General features: G+C 52.0%; 1 protein-coding gene across 6 annotated transcripts in view; it reads right to left on the minus strand.

Moving 5' to 3' along the window:
- Positions 1–14870, minus strand: part of PKNOX2 (PBX/knotted 1 homeobox 2) — a 266441-nt gene that overhangs the window by 69428 nt on the left and 182143 nt on the right. For all 6 annotated transcript variants that reach the window (XM_063093947.1, XM_063093944.1, XM_063093949.1 and 3 more), the window contains one exon: positions 6648–6756. In XM_063093947.1, coding sequence (XP_062950017.1) covers positions 6648–6734 — 87 coding nt within the window. In that variant the 5' untranslated portion in view covers positions 6735–6756. The remainder of the gene's footprint in view (positions 1–6647; positions 6757–14870) is intronic.

A 14870-nucleotide genomic window follows, 5' to 3' on the forward strand; every position in this document is an offset into this window, starting at 1 on the left:
TCCCAGATCCGTGCACTTTCCTGCTCCCCACCCTTGCCATCCATCTCTGGAGGACCCCTCACTTGTGCAGTAGTCCCAGGGGGTATCAGAATCTCAGTGTGTGCATGCCTCTGTCGTTATCGTGTGTGTAAGGGGTGTTTATACCTGGAAAAACATATTTGATACACTTATTGTGCTCCTAATAAAAAGTCATTAAAGTTCAATCTGATCTGGGGTGCAGGAGATGGGCAGAAGATACAGTGAGAAATCAAGGTGGGGGTGTGGTGACAAGAGGCGAGAACCAATTCTCCACCTTCCCACCCACACGCTCAGCCATCCTGGGGCCGGGAGGGCAGACGTTACTCCCATTTTACCGATGCAGAAACTAAGACCCCAAGTGGACTATAAGCCCCATCAGGGTAGGACCTGGTTGCATTAAGGTTGCACCCCCGGGTACACAGCACAAAGTCTGCAAGCTCCACAGGAAGCGCTCAATAGCTCAATATTTACTGAACGGGTGAGTGAGTGAAAGAAACAGTACTGAAATTACTTGCCTAAAGGTGTAGAATTCATGAGCAGCAGAGCTGGGACAAGGCCTGGGATTCCTGAATTTCTACTATGTTGAGCCATCCCACTCTTCCTCTCCAGACCACAAACTCCAAGGACAACAGCATCCCGGGGCCCTCTGTACCTCTCCCCCTCCGCTAGGCCTCTGGGACAAGGAGCTCACCCAGGAACGGGCGGAGAAGCCTATAAAACACTCCTCAGACCCACTGCTGGCTTGGATCACCTGTTCCCTGATTTATTTTAGGCTTTGTATCCTTGGGCCATTAACTATTTTTGTAGCTGGTTAGGGCACTCCCTCTGCTTGGAGACAAGGGGAGAGACAATAAAATCTCCGTGTTTTTGGTAAATATCAGAATTAAGGTAGTAAGTTCATCAAATAAAAAACCTAGAGCAGGCCATTAGAGTGTCTCTTCACAAGCTTAAAAGTCATGTCGCCAGACCATCATCTCCTACATGGGGGCACAAAAGGCCCATGGTTGGACCTGGAGGTTGTCTGTGCCTTTTACATAATGAAGAATCCAGGTCGTGAGTGAGTTGGAGTTCAGGGATGTGTCCAGTTTAAAGACATGGGTGGCCCAAGCAGGCAGGGAGAGGTCACTGTGCACAAAGAGAAGAAAGGCCCAGCAGAGAATAAAAAAGAAAGAGAAGAGTCTGTTTTGATGAGTCAAAGCAAGGGAAGGTGGATCCCCCGTATGGTCCCTGGGGTGTTGCCCCCAGGGGCAGAGGGAGCCATCAATCACAGTCACAGAGAAGGCTTAGGGGAACTTTCAAAGCTGCTGAATTCACTCTATTGCTGCAAAACGAATGTGTTTCACAGGCAGCTGAGCAGAGGGCCCTGCAAGGCAGGGGGCTCCAGCTCTTAAAGAGATGAGAGGAATGTAAACGAGTGTGAAAGCATCTGAACCCGCTTCTGCCTGTCACAGCTGCATGGCCTGGATGGAGGCCATTCACAGGCAGGGGCCCTGGCCGCCCCCTTCTGCCTCCAGTTAATGAAACCAGCATGGGGATCCTAATGACTGATCAAAGTCCATCTAGCTTCCCCAGGACGTCTGCACCCCTGCCCCGCCTGGACTGGGAATGGTGCGAGAACAGAGAGGGAGAGAAAGTACTCAGCGGGGCAGGAGAGACCGTCTGGCTTCCCCTGACATGCTAGCCCCAGCCTTAGCCTTCCTCTTGCAGAGCAGGTGAGATAACATTGTCTTGACCCCAGATCTCCAAGCATAGCCACCTAGAGTCCTGGACACCATTCTCCTCTCACTGAAGGTTGCTGGAGGATGGAGGGGGATGGTGACACAGCTTTTGCCAAAGGACCTCAGGCAAATTCCTGACTTTGGTCTGAAGTGAGCTTCCCATACTGGTCCTGAACTACGAGTTCTGACTTTGCCTCTCTTGTGTCTCTCTGGTCAATAATGACTTTACTTTCTTGGTGAACTGCCAAAACCCTTTTAATATCACATAACATCAAGCCATGCTACGTAAATACCTAGTTACTTACCGATCACTTTGTTCCTAAACTATCAGCTGAGTGCCCACATCCACAGGGGCTGTGCCCAGTGGGTCAGACTAGGACCCACTAGGATTTCTACTTTCTATTCAAATGCTCATGCAACCTGACATGCTGGGGACATGCAGACAGAAGAATACTAATAAACACTGAATATGTACACAAATAGACCAGACGTAATATTTGTCTTGCCTATAAGCCAAGGGCAAAGACATTTGTGGAATGGTAGGTATGTGTCTCTGTTTGAGGAAGAGGGGGAGGGGTGCTGATGGTAAGAGTCTTTTTCGTGTGGGTGAGGTGGGGGTGGAGGAGCTGTTGCCTTCGCTAGTAAATCCGGATGGTTTCCCAGAGTTGCTGATGGAGCTGCGGAAGGGAGAACTTTGGTGGGTGATGTTGCATATGGAGTGTTAGAGGAAACGGGAGGACTTGAGTGACATTTCTGAGGTGGAGGGAGAGTACATGAATGAAGGGTATATGCCCAGAAGGAACGAGGTGATTGTGTTACCAAGAAAATTCTGGGAGGGAGGCTGAGTGACAGTTGCTGGGGTTCTGGGCCAGTGCAGGAGAGGGGAGCAAGAGTAGAGAATATAACTTCAAGAGTTCCTTTAGGGTCATGGGGTTGCTGGGGCAGTGGGAGAGGAAGCTGTAAAAGTCCAGGTGGCAAACAGCCAGGCCGACTGTGGCAGAATCACAGAACAACAGAAGGGGAGTGACGTAGGGATTAACACAATGCCTTGAACTGAGGGACCACACATCTAGCTCATATCCAGTTCTCCCTGGGGACACTGTTGTCATTAAACAATTACTGTAGAATCCCACAATCTCTGGGACTTGCCCCTACTGCTTTAAGGGCATAAAGTGAGGGTCTGGATCAGGGACCCAGCTGCAGTATGTTGGAATTGAGATACTGTAGTTAGACAGTAGAGGGCGCTGCTCCTCGGACAGACTTTAATGGGAAGCCACCAGAAGGAGGAAGCAGGCCACAGGGAGTGTTCCACTGGGTTGTTGCTTTTGCACTTTCTAAACTTACAGTCAGTCTTCAATGCACAATAAATGCAGAGTGACATCCTCATAAGTAACCACAGAGTTTCTCCAGGATGGACTGAAACAGAACTGAGGGGCTAGAAGCTGCTTAGCCATCATACCACTTGGCTTGTATCCAGATAGCATGGGGCCATAGCCATTAATGCTTCTTTACTAAAATGGGAAGAAAAAAAGCCTCCATCATTTTTAATAACTTTATTCCCCAAACTTCAAAAATTAAATTGCCAAGTTGAGAACTTGCCTTGAAAAAAAATTATAATTTATTATAAAGAAGGTCCGGGGCTTGGGAATTTTTTAGTGCAGATTCCTAATTTTCCAAAGTGAGATTCTCCTGTGCATTTGAATAGATTATGCTTGGTATTGCTAGCCCTTAGCATAGCAGGAACATTATTAAAAAGACTGCTTGGGTCTCAGAGGAAGGGCTCTGCTTCTCACTTCCTTTTTCATTTTGGGGACTTCATATCAGAGACTGTCCATTTTTTGCCAGTGAAAGGAACAGGGTTTCTGACGAGGTGATAGAGAGATGTGCTCAGCTGTCCATGCCTTGAGGAAACAAGTCCCATGGGGTCCAAAAGTAATGCGATTAGACCTAAAGGGATCAGGGGGGAGTAGGTCTCGTTCTCTGAGAGCCCCATGTAGGACGTGGTTCCCCTGTGTGCCTGACCTGTGTTCCTAGCAGGCCCCACTTTCCTGAAGACACTGAGTGTCAGAGAGCAGCTGCTTCTCTAGGATAATGAGCATAATGAGGGAAATGTAGCAGAGCTTCCCCCAAGAAGCTGGAAGCATAAAGCGCCTTGGACGCATGAAGGGAGGAAAGCAGGAGGATGAGTGCACGCTCCCCAGCACACAACCCCAGCAGCCAGGCACACGTGGAAGAGTCATTTCTAGAAGGCAGCCGCTCCTAGGAGCCCGAAAGAGTGGGGAGAAGGGCCCCCCAAAGTCAATCGGCCTCAGAGGCCGGCACTCTGGAGAAAACAGCCTTTCATGAGTCTGAGGCCTTTGCTCTGGGGGCTTCGCCATCTCTTCCATCCTGCCCTAATCCTCTGCCCTGGCCCCTCATCCTGATCCATTTCCTCAGGAACCAGCTCAAGTCACAGAAGGCCATCAGCAATTCTACCATAGTCTAGTGGCTTAGCCAAGGCCATAAAGACCCCAAGACAGTGGCCTGGTCACTTTACCATGGACACTGAGGCTTCCTATCAGACACTTCATTTCTGTATCTCTAGGGTTACAAGCAGATGCGCAGCTTCCCCAGGGCAACTGATTCCTCTGTTGTAAATGTGAATATTTTCAATGGAGGTTCTGATGGATCCTCAAAGGGAAAAGCCTTGGGACAATCCCTGCATCTGGCTTCTGCTCTAAGGCCTTAGATGGAGCTGGAGCCTCTCTTTCTCCCCCAAAAGGCTAGGGAAGCTCAGGGATAGCTTCTGGGGGCTGAGCAGCTGGGATTGCTTAATCCAGCTGTATGCTGAAAACTAAATTAGGCTCCTGGATCAGCATTTTTGGACAACACAGGCCCTTGCTGCAGCTCTCCTGCTAATCCCCACCAAACCAAAACTTCTCCCAGCTGCCCAGGCAGGCAAAACAGGGAGGGCTGGGAGGGAGGGAGGCAGCCACCACCAGCTGTGCCAACCCAGTGTTCTCTCAGCCCTGTCCTAGACTGTCCTTGAGCCTTAGCTTTGGGGGTGGACTGAGCACCCAACACATGCTAAATACAGGCAGTGTCCCCATCTATGTTCCTCATTTCCACCATGGAACTCAGGGAACAGTATCCAGTTACAAAAGAAATGGAGCCAAAGTTCCTGACTCTTAATCAATACCCCTGGGGCCCCAACACTGGCTGAGCAGGGGAGGGAATGGGTCTGCTACTATGGAGGAAGAATGGATTCTTGCCCCCCAGGACAGTCCCTAGGTTTTTCTTCTCTTTTTCACTCTTTCTTCAGAGGTAAAATGCCTCCATCAGTTGAGAGCTCCTTCTGAAATTTGTGTCTGGGATCTGCAACTAGGGAGGGAAGGACGTTGACATAGTGTTGGATGCCTGGAAGCTTTCGAATAGAGAAGCCATGTCAATGCCAAGTCCAGCCTTGCAGTCACTTGCAGAAAACTACCAATGTGGGTGGAAGGTTCGCTGAATATGAAATTAGGCTAGAGCTGGGGAAGGAGCATGGAGCTGACATGTGGGAGCAGGGCTGGGCACTAAAGGGCATGTGCTCGAAGGCTGGTGAATGATGGGGGCTTTGTACCATAAGGGGAGAGGAGTCCAAGGTGGTTTGCATGCTGGGCACCCTGGAAAGTGGCCCCACATCATCTTGTAATTTCACAGGGGGAGGGGGCAATGACAAGGATGTACAGAGCAGCTACTGCATATACATGCAAAAGTCTCCCCATCCCATGTCTGCATCTTAATACCCTTTCCATGCTGTGCAGGTATTCCATGTGGTCCCTGAGAACCGCAGTGTTTGAAATGCTAACGAGTGAGGGATACCAGGGCAAGGGTAAAGGATGGCTGCTGGAGAGAGTGAGGATGATAGCCAGCACACAGTAGGGACTCACTGCACATTCATGCAAATGAATGAAAGAATATTCTAGCTGGGTGCATTTTGTATTACAGACGCTCAATAAATAATTATTGAATTAATATTGACTTGAGAGACTAGTGTGGAGAAAACAGGAGATCATGAAGGGAAAGGTCAGGGGACAGAGCCTTCTGTGAAAGAGCAGGCGCATAAGTAACAGCTAAAAAGAACTGAGGGCAGATAACAGTTGCCCATGGGGGAAGCACAGATGAGAAGTGATCATTCTCAAGGACTGCAGGAGCCCAGCCCGCAGAGGAAGGAGGAAGGAGGAGACCACCGGAAGACAGCAAGAAGCTGCTACCTAGCAGGTGCCGGTGCCTGCTGCAGGAGTAGCAACCAGGGTGGGGGTCTCAGAAGAACCTGGGGGGCTGCTGTGTCTGAGCAGACGGGTGGATGCTGGGAACCAGAGGGAAGGGGTTGGAGGGTGTAGAGAAAGAATTCTGGCTTTTCCTAGATAGAAGCCGTGCAGAGTCCTGAAGAGAGAGAGATTCTTCCAACAGGCAGGAGAGGAGGATTGGATGAAAGGGCTCCAGTGATCAGCGACTAGGGGGACCTGGTACTAAGGAACCTCTGAGTAGGAAGTTTCCCAACACTCAAAGGCATCCTCTACTTGCACCTTGTACCTGGATCTCCCTGAATGTGAATTTTGCCCAGTCATGACAAAGGGTCTTAGCTGCACTTGGCTGATGCCTGTGGGGTGGGGGGTGGGGAACAGAACATAGAACCATGCTAGGTTACATTCCTAGGTGCTGGCAACAGAATTACCCAAGTAGGGTCTGAACCTGGTGTTTTGTCAAATGCAAAGACTCCCTTCAGGGGTCCGTGTTTGCCGGGCTCTCTGCAGACAGGCCTCGCCAGGCCTGGCAGGGGAAGAGCCCAGGGTGCTGCAGCTGGGGGAGGCCTGGCCCTGCCCGTTGGCCCCTGGACTGTCCCAATCCCCCGCTCCCTCCCTGGTCTTCCTCCCCTGGCACACTCACCTGTGGGCTGTCCTGGTAGGGTGGGGGAGGGACATTCTGCGTGGCCATCATCGTCAGAGCTGGGGCTGGGGAGGCATGTTGCATCATGGGATTGATTCACATGGAGGATCTGTGGGCAGGAGAAAGGGGGCCACACCATTAATACCACAGAGTACAGGTGAGCCCTGGGGACCAGCCAGCTCCACATTTTTTTGGGCTGGGCCACCTGGACTGACTGGATACAGCAAGGGCTGGAAGCCCTTCAGAGGAACAGATGAGAGCTGAGGGAGAGCCCTGGGTGGGGAGGGGCTTGCTGTGCTATTTTGACTTGAAAGAAACAATATTCAAATCATATGTAAAACAATCTGTACCCCTGCGGCGAGGCTTTGTTCAGCATCAGCTCCAGCCTGGTATGTGCGGGGGGGGGGGGGGGGGGGGGGGGGAAAGGGGTGGAGATAGGGGAGGGGGGCTTAGCTGGTGGCAGCACAGGGGGATTGGAGGGTGACCCCACATGACAAGGGTGAGCCTTGCCTCACCCTTTCCCAGGCTTTCTGGAGGAGCCACCAGCACTCACAGTGGCAGAAAGGCCTCGGGCCCCCCACTCTCCAGCCCCAGGGTCTCCAAGCACCAGGCTCACCCCTCCCAAGTGTGCTCACCACACCCCCTAGTGGTGGCAAGGGACGTGGGTTGTTGGCCCCTCTGCAGACCGCAGCCCAAGGGTGACGGCTTGGAGGTCTCGGGAAAGGGAAAGAGACAGGGAGCATCAGGGTTTTTTTAGGTTCATGCTTGTGGCTATGGGCGTGCAGATGTGCCTGTGCATTCTATTAAGGAAGACTTTCCTTAGCTTTGGTTCAATAGAGTCACAGGCATGTGAGGCCAGAAGAGCTGGCAGAGCCAAATGGTCTACCTGCCTCTTATAGTGGAGGAGACAGAGGCCAAGAGGAGTGAGGTGTGTGTAACGGGGGTGTGGTGGGGCTTGTTAGCGAAGCAGGGATGGAACCAAAACCTCCAAGGTCTGCGTCTGCTCCACTGTACCACACCCTCACCCCTTTCTCATCAACAATAAGTGAGCTACCCCCTCTTGAACCAGAACATGGTGCCCTAAGTGGAAACAGCCTGGCAGTGCCGCCCGGGAAATAGAATGCCCAGAGAGCTGTGGAGCTATAGAGATGTGCTTAGAGCTGGAAACCACAGGCTAGTTGCCTGATGCAGGCTTGTCCATCGTGGGGTAGGAGATTCTAAGAACCTCTGTGGAGTGCAGGCCCTGTCCTTCTGGGTGGAAGGCACATAGCACTCAGCCCCTCCGTCCCCTCTCCCTGTGCACTCCAGGGCTTCATCCTCTTCTGCCTGACACTCCCCGGGTCTTCCAAAATGTTCACATGCCTAAATTCTGTGGGAATTTGAGGGTGCTTTGGAGCTGCTGTTAAGTAAACACAGGGCTGTGTGTGTGTATGCGCATGTGCCTGTGCATGTGTGTGTTGCTTTTTTTTCAGAAAGGGGAAGAAAGATCTACTCTGGCCTGACCTAAGTCCACAAAGTACAAGGTATGTTATGACCTTAGTGCACATGCAGAAACTGCTGGAAATTTATGTTTCATTCAATAGATGTTTATCAAGTATCAGCTCTCTGCAGAGAACTGTGTTGGGGGTGTGTGTGGCAGGACAGATGAAGAAGGCAAGGTCTTCTCTGCAAGGAGTGTGGTTAGTAGAGGGAGGTGACAGTCCAGCGGGAAGGAAGGAGAGGAAGAGATACCCGTGGAGAAAGTGCAGGGCATGACAGCTTTTCCTGTGCTAAAAACGTTGTAACTGCAGGATAGTTTCTGTTGGCCTCACTGCCTGTACTTTGCTTCTCCCTCGCCTTCAGAAGACAGACCACCAGGATATCCCTGCGACGAAAGCAGGCAGGGTCTCGCCCACCTCACACACGCTGGGCACCAAGATCCAGGATTTCCCGCACAGGGACTCAGAGTAGAAACGTGAAGGGAGCCTCTCTCCTCAGGCAGGGGAATCGAGGCCTCTTTTCATGGCTGGGTCTCCGTCTGGGTGGTAGTCAGCACCCCAGCAAGACAGGAGCAGAGTGAAGACGGGTCCAGAGGGAAAAATGGGGATACAGCCTCCTTGAGACATCAGAAACAACTTCAAGAATTGAGACTTTTGAGATATTAAAATAGATGTGGAATCTCTCAGACTCTGGGAGAATAAAAAAAAATTGGGATATTTCGAGAGCGCGTCTAGCACAGCCTTTCCTGGAACTCTAGTAGAGAAGGTAACTTTGGATGGAGCCTAAGGGTCAGGGTGGTGGGATCTCTTCCCCGAGTGCCAATCATAGATGATCACTGGCTGGAAGATAGTGAACGGCAGTAGCGCTGTTGCTCCAGCAGCCTCCAGAAGAGGGTGCCTGAGCGCAGAGTCAGGGTGGGATCCGCCTCTAGGAAGGAGGGCTTTCTCCCCTCTAGGGGGTAAGGGGTTCCCTTTAACCTCGGGTTTGGGTCTTTTGGTAACCTCACTGCATGGATGAGAAAGTAGTAGTGAAGGCAAAGCAAAGGAAGCTCAGTGAGGAGGATCTGGGCTAAAGAGAGGAGTCTTTAATACGCATTCTTTTGTTCACTGTCCAATGAAAGGGACGTAGGGTCATTTTAGAGGGGCTGCTCCTAGAAATATTTGCAACAGCAGGAGGACTGCCCTGTCTGGCAGTATGGAGGGACAGATGAGAGTGCTCTGCATCCAGAGACAGCCATCCATGAGGCTGAGAGGAGATCTTTCAGTCCTAAGCCTGCTGGGATGTGATCAGGGGTCAGACCCACTTCAGCAGAGGACAGAGGAAAAATGTTTTTCCTCTCCCCCTTTCTGGAGTCACCACAGGCCACTAGGCCACTGCCCCATTGCCCTCTGGGGGCTCCTCCTGCAGGAGAACAGGAGGACTTTTCATCAGGGGCTTAAGTTCCTTCTCTGCTTACTCAGGCACAGAAGCCTCCTTCAGCAACTTGACACTCAGGGGAGTCAGCTGCCGTGAGACCCCGTGGCCCCCTCTGGAAGCTGGCTCTCTTCTTTGCCCTCCCCAGTCTTGCTAGGCTTCTCCTGAGGGGCCATCCTGGAGAGGAATTGGGGTATCTGACTCATCTTGTCTGAGACTCGGCTGGGACGGTGCAGTGTGGTTGGGAGGGTGGGGGAACTCCTTTGGCAAGAACTGGGGTTCCTGGCCCTTTGGGGAAACCTGCCCTCTTTGCCTTTTCTTGGGGAGTGGGGAGAGAAGTAGCAGGCCTGAGCTCACCCCGGCCAGGGCTTCTGAGCTTTTGTCAGGGGCCCTGTCCAGAGGCCCCAGCTCTGTTACCAGACACCAGGGCACTCGAGGGAGCACGGCCAAGACTGCAGATAGAGGACATCCGAGGAACAACTTACCTTGGAGAAACTTCCCATGGGGAGAGGCTCCCCGAAAGCTTTTCTTTTTTAATGGTGAAAACCTTTATTATATGATAGCTAGTAAGGAAAAACCTAGTGCTACACTCAACCCCACAATGGTATCTAAGAAGAAATCATTCGTGTCACTGATATCATCATCAAAAGAAGCTAAAATTGCCATTTTGCAGAGCTCAGGAGGCGGTGAGGCCCTGGGGTGGAAAGACGCCCCTTTAGGAAACAGGCGAGGCAGTCCAGAAGCACCCATCTCCCCTGCCTCCTCAGCTCCAGCTCTCTGCAGCGCTGCACCGCGAGGCTCTCAGTCTGGAGCCCAAACTCCAGTGTGTTGACAAACAGGCTTAGGGAAAAAAATACCAAGCTCCTTAGGAAGGAGCTCATTAGGACTTGTTGACATGAAACCCATTAGACCAATTAACATTCCATTAACGGCATGGGGCACCAAGGGGTTAATGCTGCTGGGCAGTAATTGGGCTGAGGTGCTGGGGTGGGGGGCTCAGGGTGTTAAGGATGAGAAACAAAGTCTAATTGGGAACGCTCTGGCCAGCTGGCCTGACAGCATCTGTTCCTGGCCTCTGACCCTAGCCACGGCTCAGTTGTATCCGGCTGAGGTAGGAAGGCCCAGCTGTCATTTGGCCCCTCACTGTCCCACCGCCTGCCCTAAACTGGAGACTGGGCCGATGGCTGGCACAGGGACAACGGGGGAGGGGCTATTTCCACCCTCTTGTGTTCTGATAGTTCTGTTTTCTTCATTCACGCCCCCCGCACCGCAAACACACACACTCCCTCCTGGTCCCAGAAGGACGTCCTCTCTCTTCTCCCAGGGCTGCTTTTCTGTGATGTTACCCACTCTTAGAAAGACACTTCGGAGAAGCTAGAATACTTGAAGCCCCAGAGCCGAAATCATCTGAAGTGTGTTGCAGTTCAGGGCAGACAGGTCAGCCTGCCTCCCCCCGTGCTTCCGTAGCAGCTAAGAGGCACTCCTGAGGGCCCTCTAGGAGCCCTTGTCTGTCCTCCCACACGCACGAGCAGTGTTTTCATGATGTTCCTTCCCTTGGTACAGTAGAGGCTGTGGAAGTCCCATCCCCTGAGTCTCAGTGTCCTCATCTCTAAACTCTGAGATTGGACGAGAAGACTCATGAGGTTGTCCTCAGCTCTCAATTCCCATGATCAGAGCCAGTGCTTCAGGTCAAAAGGTCTGGATTCCATACCCAGTGGAATCTGCCACTTATCTGTGGTCTATACAAGTCACTTTCCCTCTCGGACTGCAGAATGAAGAGATTTCCCCAGAAGATTCAGAAAATCTTTGCCCATGGTTAGCACTCCACACAGGCTTATGGAATTGAGTGGAAAGACTTGGATTTAGCTTCATTCAAAAGGCCAGCCAGCTCCCATCTTCTCTTCCTCCCCTCTCGTTTGAGAGTGGGGGAGGGAGACCCCTGAAGCCAGTGGACCAGGACCCCTCCTCAGTTCCCCCAACCCAGTCACCCCCAGTCCCACCCCCAAGCTGACCCCTCTGATAGGCTGCCCAGGCCTGGCTTCTGATGTCTAGACAGATTTGCAGAAGGCTGAAATAACACAGTGAACTCAGCAGGAGGAACCGAAAAGCTGCATTAGTAACCTGGCTGGCTTCAACTTCTCCCTCTGGGGCTGCCACCTCAACCCTGCAGCTATCCTGTTGCTTTTCCTTCAGCGGCAAGCCTTGTCCAAAGTGATCGGCTCTGGCCCAGCTCCCTTCCTGGAAGTGGCCTGTAGGTGGCGTCGCAGGGCCCCGCTTTAATTGCATTATATAATATAACCTGTTTACTAAATCGTGTAATCAGTCGCCTTAGGATTTACAGCTTCGGATGTGTATGGAGAATTGGACTTTGAGTCAAATTTAAAAACAAATAAAAATGAGAGGCAGCTGTTGCTGATAGTGTGATATTCATCTTTTGGAAACAAATTCACCCCAGTGCTATAAATTATGCCTGAAAAAAAAGTGTTGTTGGTGGGAATGAGTTGGCTAGGTCTCCTCTGCTGGCAACTTGGAGCAATGAATCTTGAAATAACGGTGTCAACCTGTCACTGATTTCATGTGACTCTGTGGATTTATCTAAAGAAATGCAGGCATGCGGGTGTGTGCACGCACACACACACACACCCAGGTCTCTTCGCAACCCCCAGTAAGGGCTAGAAATCACAAGCTGAGAGCTGAGTATCTATAGAAACTCCATGGTCCCTGCAGCTTGGAGTATGGAATTAGCACTGACAACTGGGGGGGGGGGACAAGGATGTGGCCAGTTTGGGGGTGGTGAAGGAGGACGGAGGGGAGACAGGGGACACGCCGTGTCTGGAAGGCTCTAAAATGTGAGCGGGGATCTGCTATCCCCAAGATCCATTGTCTGGTTGAAATGTTTCTAAAAGAGGGAGAAGTGAGGGGTCTTAACAGTGGGGAGAGGGCAAGCTCCCCAGGGTCTGCCCCACCTCACAGCACATCAAACACTGTCTCCTGCCTTTTCAGATGACAGGAATGCCATGGCCTAATGGCTGCTGCTTCTCCTGATTTCGGTGTGATGGGTGGGGAAATGGAAATCCCCCGGTCTGACAAGGTCGGGCTCAGAGTGGGGCCTGGCAGCCAAGGAGGGCAACTGTGTCCATGTCCCTGAGGAAGGACAGGTGGGAGAGAAACCGAGCAGGATCTGACTCGGGTCTGACCCCCTTGCTCACTGTGTCCTGACAGCTGGCCAGCTAAGAGGTCAAAAAGGAGCCACTGCTCCACATTACCTGAGTCCCAGGACACACTGCCCCTGGCATGAGCCCGTGTCCTCACAGAATGCTGCAGCCAGGGAGCCAGCTTCCCCGGTGCCCCTCAGCTCCTGCTTGGAACACTCTGTGGGAAACAATTCTCTACTGACTTTGGCAAGAGGCAGAGATGACAACCAAGACAACGGACCTTTTGGCCACACACCACTTCCTGTACTTATTGTCACTTGCCACCTTTCTGGGAAGCTGACTTGGGAGGTGGTGCCAGGTTGTGCCATACTATCACGGTGATGGTCTCCAGGGCACAGAGTGGGGATGGAGTGGAAGCCAGTGTGAGCTTTGTCCAGGGCTGCCTGCTTCTGAGTCCCTGAGAGATATGAACATCTCTCTCTCTTCCCTCAGCCTTAACTATCACATGGAGCGCAAGGGCTTTGGAAGAGGTAAGAGCCTTCTGTGAAACCAGAGAGCCCAGAGAACCATTGCCCCCCATCCTCAGGGGCGTGGCCTCCCCCAAATGCCTATGGTCCTACTTCCAAAGGCCCCCACCTCCTCTCCTTTCTGCACCCCCAAGGCTGTTTTACTATTTGTTCTTTATGTGGAATAACAAGGTGTCCCCAATGTGGCTGAGCTAACAGGTCCTGGATACCCTCCCTGACCCCAGCCTAGAGATGAGCAAAAGCTTGCTCCAGGAGCCCAGTTCTGGGGGTGTATTATCCACCCTGGGTCCCCATGTGCACCGTTTAGTGGGCAGATGCTTAGTGGTCATGCAGGCAGAGGATTTGAGGCTTAAGCAATATTTGGGGACAAGCCCCTAGCCTAGGGGGCAAGTGGGGCTGTTGACAATCACTCCCTCATTCCTCAGTGGACAGAAGTCGTCATCTGGAACTGTGGCCAGCAGGTTTCTTAGGAGCCCCGCTGTCTTGCCCTTCTACTGACTGATGCACGGGGTTCCTGCATCTCAGGGTGCAGAGTTCCAGGGCCACACCTTCCTTCCCGCCCTCCCACATTTGACTGTTTTTCAGTTCAGCTCCAGAACAGGGAGCAGGCTCTGAGTCGGAAGGGCTGTGCACACCCTGCTCCCGAGCCCACCGCCTGCCCTGCTCCTGCTCCTCCACGACTCAAGCAGAAGGTGGGAAGGCCCCGCAGTCCTCCCTGCCTTGGCTGTCACACCTTTCCTGGCTTCAAAAAGCCGCTGATATATTTTACAAACTGAAACAGCAATTTAATTCCCCTTGATAGCGGCAATTGTCCATTAGATCTTCCTACTGAGGAGCTTAACAATAATTCCTTTCATCCAACTGCTTGCTTCTTCTTGATCTGAGAATCAATCCCATAAATAGCAGGCAAGAGTTTTCACATTACTCTCCCCCTCCAGCTTTTAGCATTTTGATGAAGATTCTCATCTCCTCTTTAAGCACTTTACAACTTGGCAATTTTTCCCCCTTTGGTTCCTTTAAACAAAATAAAACAAAAAACAGAAAAGAAAAAAAGCACGCTGGCTGTGAGGGTGAGCACAGTCCTTGCAGCCTTCTCAGGATAGGTGGACTGCACCCTTTCCTGCCTGGAGGCAGGGGGATGGCAGCCATGACCTCCACTGGCCTCTGTCTGCTGAAAGTGGGCGCTGCTCTGCCCCAGAGGCGCAGCATTGGTAGCCCGGTCCTAAACTTACACTCACCCTCAACTATGTCCTCTTTGCCAGTGAGGCTTGACTCTCAGTATTTGTCCCTTTCAAGGAGCCCCCTCCCCTTGATGTTGATCCCTAGAAGTGGAGGTCAGAGGGAGGCCATCGCTGCTGCCTTGGGGGTGGTCTGAGCCTCTTCTCCCCCCAGGGCCCCACACTCAGGCAACCCTCTAACCTAGAGAGGGATTCTGCCCTAGGTTTTTCATCTGCAGCCCCCTTCATCCTTATTGAAGCAACAGGAATGGGAGAGGTGGGGAGGCACAGGGAAAGGAGATAGCTTGAAGTCTTTCATTCAATTATTTTTCTTTTCTTTTAAACATCCAGGCAGCTCAGTGATCAGGGACAGAGAAGAGCCCTCCAGCTCTTCCATGGGGTGGCAGTTAGGGTGGATTGCCAGGGCACCCG

This window comes from Cynocephalus volans, chromosome 4 (assembly GCF_027409185.1).
Source record: "Cynocephalus volans isolate mCynVol1 chromosome 4, mCynVol1.pri, whole genome shotgun sequence".
NCBI lineage: Eukaryota > Metazoa > Chordata > Mammalia > Dermoptera > Cynocephalidae > Cynocephalus > Cynocephalus volans.